The sequence below is a fragment of the Canis lupus genome, chromosome 28 (assembly GCF_011100685.1).
Source record: "Canis lupus familiaris isolate Mischka breed German Shepherd chromosome 28, alternate assembly UU_Cfam_GSD_1.0, whole genome shotgun sequence".
In the NCBI taxonomy this organism is placed as follows: Eukaryota; Metazoa; Chordata; class Mammalia; order Carnivora; family Canidae; genus Canis; species Canis lupus.
In genome coordinates, this window is record NC_049249.1 from 29,817,206 (window position 1) to 29,824,543 (window position 7,338).

The following is a 7,338-nucleotide window of genomic DNA, read 5'->3' on the forward strand; positions in this document are numbered from 1 at the left end:
AGGAGCATGGGTGGCCAGGGGTGGAGGGGTGGGCCTGGGAACTGTCTCCCAGCTGCTCGGGCCTCCTTGAGTGATGGAGAGGTGGTGGCCCTGACCTGCTCTAGGCCTGACACCCAAGGAAGGAGGTGGGCCTAGAGCAGTTGGGGCCACAGGGCCACGACGTGCCAGGAACCTTGGCAGCAGGGTGGTGGGCCTCGCTGCCTCAGGGGCCTGAGAAACAGTCACGTCTGGTTGAAATAATAAACAGTATCAGATATGCAATCTACTAACCCAGCAGCACACCAGAGTGCTAGATATTTGTCTGGAAGTGGTGACCTCTTTTTTTTTTTTTTTTTTTTTTTTAAAGATTTTATTTATTCATGAGAGAGAGAGAGAGAGGGGCAGAGACATAGGCAGAGGGAGAAGCAGGCTCCACGTAGGGACTCCGATGCGGGACCTGATCCCGGGACTCCAGGATCCCGACCTGAGCTGAAGGCAGGTGCTAAACCGCGGAGCCACCCAGGGATCTCCAGTGGTGACCTCTTTGAAGCGAGTTTTGGTTATGGTTAAGACGTGAGACCTTGCTCCCGCCCATCTGAGCTATGGAGGGGCAGGGTTTATTTAGGTCATGAGACTTTTTAAGGAACTGGAGGCCAAGTGAGTGGAGGAGCCATTCAGGATCCCTGCGCCATTTAGGGGGACACCCTGCTGAGAGCATCCCTGTCGTAGTTTCCTACCACAAATCCAGTGGATTAAAGGAACACAAATTATTATTATTAATTATTATTATTATTATTATTATTTTTTTTTTTTAGGAACACAAATTATTGAGTTACAGTTCAGGAGGTCAGAAGTCTGACATGCATCTCAGTGGGTTGAAACTAGGTTAGAACTAGGGTGGTGGCAGGGCTCTGCCTTCCTGGAGGCTGTCCGGCAGAATCTGTTTTCTTGCCTCTTCTGGTTTCTGGAGGCTGCCTGCTTTCTCCAGCAGGGCTTTTCCATCTTCAGAGCCACCAGTGGCTGTCCGGTCTTTCTCACCCAGCATCACTCTAGACTGACTGTCCCCCCGTCTTCCACGTGGAAGGGCGCTGATGGTTACATTGGGCCCACCGAGACTGTCTGGGGTGATGTTCCTGCTGTTATCCTTGTATTTGTCATGTATCCTATCATATCCACAGGAGCCAGGGAGTAGGACGTGGTCACTTTGGGGAGCATTATTTTGCCTGCCACGGTCTCTGCCCTGTTCCGGGGACTGCGGAGGAAAGGAGCCCCAGCTGGGCTGGGAAATCGGCCTCCTCGCCCTGGGGCAGCCCCCTGGGTCGCTGTGTGGTTCCCTCTCCCTCCTGCCCTCCCTGGGTTGCTATGTGGTTCCCTCTCCCTCCTGCACCCCTGGGTCACTGTGTGGTTCCCTCTCCCTCCTGATCCCCTGGGTGGCTGTGTGGTTCCCTCTGCCTCCTTTCCTAACTCCACCTTCAGCGACAGGCTGCCCTGTTACTAACATCTCCCCCAACCCCTGCACTTCTGAGTGGTCAAAATGCTTGTTAAATAAAGCAGTGTTTCTCTTCCTCAGCACTATTGACATTTGGGGTCAGGTTTCCCTCTGTCGTGGCGGGCTGTCCCATTCACTGTGCAGTATTTAACCACACCCCTGGCTCTACCTTCTTAGAGCCAGTAGCACCCCCCACCCCAGCTGTGTCAGCCAAAAATATCTCTGGACATTGCCAAATGACCCCCAGGAGACAGGTCACAGATTGAGAACCAATGACATAAAACCTTTGATGTCTATCTTCCTTGCTAGATTGGAAGCCCTGAGCTGGTGACACCCTGTGTCTCTTGCTTGCCTCTGTGTCCCCAGCACCTGCCTAGAGCTTGGCATTTAATAGATGCTCAACATATATTGGTTGAGTTAATTAACGAGTCTGTGTTAATTTTCCTAATAAATAAATTAATCCATAAAAAATATGAGTATGAAATAGACCCCTGGTTTCCATAGACTGGCCACCTGAGAATCACCTGGGGAGCCTCTTCAGAAGTCACATCCCTGGGTTTTGATCACAGAGAGCTGGGGTATAGCCTGATGTGGTACAGCCTGGTAGTCCTTATTGGCAAGGAGGCTTCGTCAGTTCCACAGAAGGGTGGAACTACCATAAGATCCAGCGATTCCACTGCTCGGAATATACCCAAAAGAATTGAAAGCAGAGACTCAGATATCCATAGCCGGATTGATCACATAGGCCAAGTAGTGGGAACAACCCAAATGACCATCAAGAGATGAATGGATAAAACCAAATGTGGTACCTACACACAATGGAATATTATTCAGTCTTAAAAATGGAATGAAACCTGACACGCTGCAACATAAATGAACCTTGAGGACATTGTGCTAAGTGCAATAAGCTAGTCACAAAAGGACACATATTGTATCATTGCACTTGTATGAGGTCCCTACAGTAGTGAAATTCATGGAAACAGGAAGTAGAATGGTGGCTGCCAGGGGCTGGGGGGAAGAAGGAGTTAGTGTTTAATAGGTACAGAGTTCCAGTTTGGGCTGATGAAAAAGTTCTGGAGATGGATGGTGGTGATGGTTGTACAACAAGATGAATATACTGAATGCCACCGGACTGCATACCTAATAGTGGTTAGGATGGTAAATGTCCTGTTGTGTATATTTTATTACACATACAAGTGCTTTCTTCCAGCCAGATCTGGAAGTGAATAGTGTGGGAATGGGAGGGGACAAGGACTTAGATGGCTTCTGATGGCCATTCTTGACCTTCCAGCGTGGTTGGGAAGCATCCAACTTTGCTGATGTCTCTAGAAGGTGTCCCATTTTCTGGGGAAGGGGTGTGTGTGTACATGTTTTACTCTGGATGCCAGGCAGGCTGCCTGCATGGAGGCCACACAGCTTGTCCGTAGGAGCAGCTGCTCCCTATCTCCAGCCAATTCTTGCCATGTGGGATGCCTGGTTATGGAGAAAAGTCCAGAATCTAGATTTGCATGGGAAGTCTCCTCATGATTTCAAATCTTGACAGCTGGTTCAGTGAACAGGCAAACAAACAAGCCATGTATGGGTCAAGCAGAACAAGTCTACAGACGTCTGGGGTGGTGTGTTTTCTCAGAGCTTGTAGACTTGGGCCCCATCTAGAGAAATCTCCATTCCTACTCCTCTTACTCAGTGCTCCATCACTTCTGTGGCCTGACACCATTTTTTTTTTTTTTGATCCCTGAGAATTTCCCTGGCTTTCAATGAACCCCAAAGGAAGGTTTACGCACAGAAAGGTGAGGGTCTAGAGTCCATTCAAGTTGGGGTCTTGGCTCTGCCATTAAAGAAGACCACTTGCTTTCTTCCCCATGCCTCAGTTTCCTTATCTGTCAAGGGGAAATAATAATAGTTCTGCCTTGTAGACTTGAGGCTTAAGAGAGTACATGTGAGTGGCTTGGCCCAGAGCAGGACTTGGGGATGGGCTCTGCTGTGTGTGCACGTGTGTGTTGACCCCAGCTAGAGGAAAGAGCAACTATGGCATTTAATAGGCCATCAGCTGGCAAGTTGCCCAACCTTAGACATTTATTCTTTTATCTGTGCCATCGGTCCAGTGATCCTCTAACTCAAAGAGTCATTCTGAGGATTAATGAGATAGTATTCAAATGGTACCTGGCCAAAGCAAGTGCCCAGCACATACTTGCTGTGCCCCTTGGAGTCTGAGGCCTTTGCCTCCTGCAGAGACTTGAGGGGAAGGAAGATAGGACAAGCAGAGAGCAGAGAAGGGACACCCCCACCACCCCAATCAGCTCCCTCTCCTACTTCCCAGTTCTCAGGGTAGGGGTCCTGGTCCTGGCCTCAGAAGCTGATCTACTCACTAATGGGAAACCCAGCCTCAGCCTTCCAGGACAGCAGGGTTGATAGGAATCCTCATTCATGGAGAGCAGCTCCCTGTCAGCCCTGGGGCACACGCTGGGCCAGGGTGGGTACAAGCTAAGCTCCTCCTATATCCCTCAGTTCACTGGCTGGAGAAAGGATCCCAGGCCTGCTCTGGGAGGGTTAGAGACTAGAGGCATGCACACCCCCTCAGAGCAGGGAGCAGGCCCAGGGTGCCCAGGCTCTGCTCCAGCTCCTGCATCTCTAACTGGGCCCCAAATTCCACAGGTATTGAGGTGTTGACTGCATGAAGGAGAGTAAAACGCCCCTAAGATCCCCAAATCCTGAGGGTTATGTGACTGTTAGCTAGGTGGTATCTGAATCTGCTCTGGGGGTGGGAGTGGGTGATGGCATCTCAGTCCCTTGACAGTCCTGGTCACATGACACAGAGAGGCCTCCAGGTCTGAGGCCCAAATGCTGGTGGGCTCAGGGACACAGGCCTAAGTTGGTGCTTTCCCTTGCTATTTGCACACCTGAACATTCTGACATCTGTCCGCTGTCCCACGGATAAGGAGTAGTGTGGGTGATGGGAACACCCTGTGCATATACCTCATTCAGCTCTGCACGTCCACTGCATACTCGTTATGTGTGTGGGTTCATTATGTTTGTGTGTCCATCGTGTGCGCATGTGCATTACACGTGCATGTCCCTAGTGTGTGTCTGTGTATTACATGTGTGCCCATCATGTGCACATGTGCTTTACAATTACATGTGCATGTCCCTAGTGTGTGCATGTTCATCACACGTGCACACTGAGGCAGGACAGGGTCCTTCAGGAGTCCTTCCAGCTTTGAGAATGCATCCTCTGAGACCCTGGGGGCTTGTGGGTACCCTGAGACAAGTGGAAATCGAAGTCCCTGCTCCCAACATCTGGCCTCCAGTTGGGGAAGGGGACTTTTCACAGAAAACAAAAGGACAAAATGAGGCAGTGAGGCGGGGGGGCTGTAGTGCACTCACATGTGGATCCCTTCCACAAGGACTTCCTGAGCCCAAAGGTGATACTAAGTCCAGCCCCTGCCGTAGGCAGGTCAGGGTCTAGTCTTGGGCCAGAGACCGACTGGGCACCCAGCGGACCTGAAGAGCAGGGGAACATGTTGACAAAGAATAGGGCACCTGGGTGAGGGGCGTAGGCCTGACTGTGCGGAGAGAACACACATGCTTGGTGCTGGCCAGGAGGGAGCGTATGTACCTGCTGGGGTTTGGGGTGTGTCACTCACTTGACCTTGAGCCCATGAAGCTGATGGACAGGCTCACTGGAATGGCTCTGGAGCCTTGGTCAAGACCAACATAGCCCGACATCTTTTCCCTCCATTTCTGCAGGGGGTGGAGGAAAGCGCAAGGGGAAAAGCAAGAAGTGGAAGGAAATCCTGAAGTTTCCTCACATTAGCCAGTGTGAAGACCTCCGAAGGACCATAGGTAAGCTGTCCTGCATGGAGGGGGCGTGGGAAGGGGCTGGGAGGGGGAGCAAGGAGCCCGTTGACCACCAAACTCTTTGTGTAGTGAGTCAAATATGAACCAACTGGTTCACACAGCACAGTGATTCCAGATAGGCACTCCAAGCTGACATCCTGGCCAATTGACATAAAGATGAAACTGACAGGGACGCCTGACTCTTGATCTCAGCTCAGGTCATCAAGCCCTGGGTTGGGCACTACGCTGGGCGTGGAGCCTGCTGAGGATTTTATCCCCTTTACCCCTCCCCACAACTCCTCTCTCTCTAAAAAAATAAATAAATAAAGGAAACTAACATTCATTAAATATTTGATGTGTGCTGGGCAGGATTATCTCCCAATTGCCCTTGGAGGCAAATACTGTTTTTTTTAGTCCATCTTTCAGATGGGGAAACTGAGGATCTGTAAGTGCTCAAAGTTGTACAGCCTGTGGGAGGATGGTGGAGGTGGGCCAGACCTAGCACTGAATGCCCCTTCACAGCCTCCCCCCTTCTTTCCTGGAGCCGGTGGGCTCTGACTTGAGCAAGCAGGCTTTGGGAGCTGAGGTCCTGGTGAACATCTGAGTTTCCTTTCTTGTTGTTGAGGGACTGGCACAGCCCAGTCCTCTTTATCCAGCACCTGCACAGCCAAGCGCCTCTAACAGAGCCTTGCTTCTCACGGGGCTGGCACAGCCAAACTCACCGAATGAGGACGCAGGGCTCCCAGGGAAGGGGCAGGCAGGATGGGGCTCCTCCACACTGGTGGGGGCCCTGGTATTCTCCTCGAGTGCCCTGCGGTTGCCCCCTCACCACATGAAGGCTTCTTATCTGCTCCTGACTGTTGGAGGTCATGGGCATGTGAACCACTTCTTATTATACTCAGATCCATTGAGCACTGGACACAGGGTGGCCCTAGCACCCAGAACTCTGTGGGCCTAGCTGCTCTTGGTAATTCTGCCTGGGGCTGTGGGTGAACTGCCCAGTGCCTGCCATGAAATGGGAGGCCACTCACAACCACTTAGCTTTTCTGAATGGCTCTTCCCCATGGCCTGGCCCCCACAAGTTTCCCAGGCCAGACAGGACTTAATGGCATCCCAGGCCTACTCAGTCCTTGCTACTTGGCTCACCTTCCAGATTCTTCTGCTTTTCTGTGACAGCAGGTGACTGATTTGCTTTGTGTGCCCCACCTGCCCACCATGAAGGGAGGAACTCAATTAGTGTTTATCAAACAAAAGGAAGCCACCTGTACCCCATGAAGGCAGATGTGAGCAGGTGAAGAAGGTAGGTAGGGTGCTAAAGCATGGGGAAATGTCCTCAAGACCTGCCTGTCAGATCAGATCCCCCACGGTGTTCTTAGGGCCAGTGGAGCTGGCCTAAGGGATAGGGGTCTCGGTTCAGACAGACTTGGGTTCAAATCCCATCCTCTCTATGAGCCCCTTGATGAATCACTTAATCTTATTGACCCTTCATTTCCTCAGGGGGAAGGAGTGTTCATGAACCCAGTCAAACAAGATCATGTGTGTTAGGGGCTTCCCTGGAACTCTCCTCAGGAGTCCAGGACACCTTCCCTCCCCTTAGCACTCCAGCTTTCTTCTTGGAATGCCCAGCAGCCCCCACTCTGCTGTGTCCTTCCCATGCTGGGGGTGCTGTGTCCACCCTTGATGCTGGAGGCACATGGGGCAGGGTGGGAAAGAAGATGGACACATCTCCTGGGGCTGGGAGAGTTTTGCCAGCTAAACTCCAAGTGGCTTTCAGAGAAAAGGGAGGAAGAGCCTCTCTGGAGTCTGGCCACTATTTCCCTGGGGCCATTTTGTTCTTCGTGCTAATTTAGACTTGGAGACAATAGAGCCTAGGGGTGGGGACCTCAGTTGCTATGGTTGTCATACACCCTTGGGGAGACAAGTCTTCTCTTGTCCAGGATGAGCAAGTTCACCAGAGACCGGAATGTCTGTCCTAGGTGCTGAGCCTGGTTTTCCTCACTGGGCTCAGTGAATGGCTCCCACTCATGCTTACA

General features: G+C 51.5%; 1 protein-coding gene across 3 annotated transcripts in view; it reads left to right on the forward strand.

Annotated features, from left to right (window-relative positions):
* The window catches only part of GRK5 (G protein-coupled receptor kinase 5), a 212,296-nt gene that overhangs the window by 93,478 nt on the left and 111,480 nt on the right, over window positions 1-7,338 (forward strand). For all 3 annotated transcript variants that reach the window (XM_038578947.1, XM_038578948.1, XM_038578950.1), the window contains exon 2: window positions 5,216-5,311. In XM_038578947.1, coding sequence (XP_038434875.1) covers window positions 5,216-5,311 — 96 coding nt within the window. The remainder of the gene's footprint in view (window positions 1-5,215; window positions 5,312-7,338) is intronic.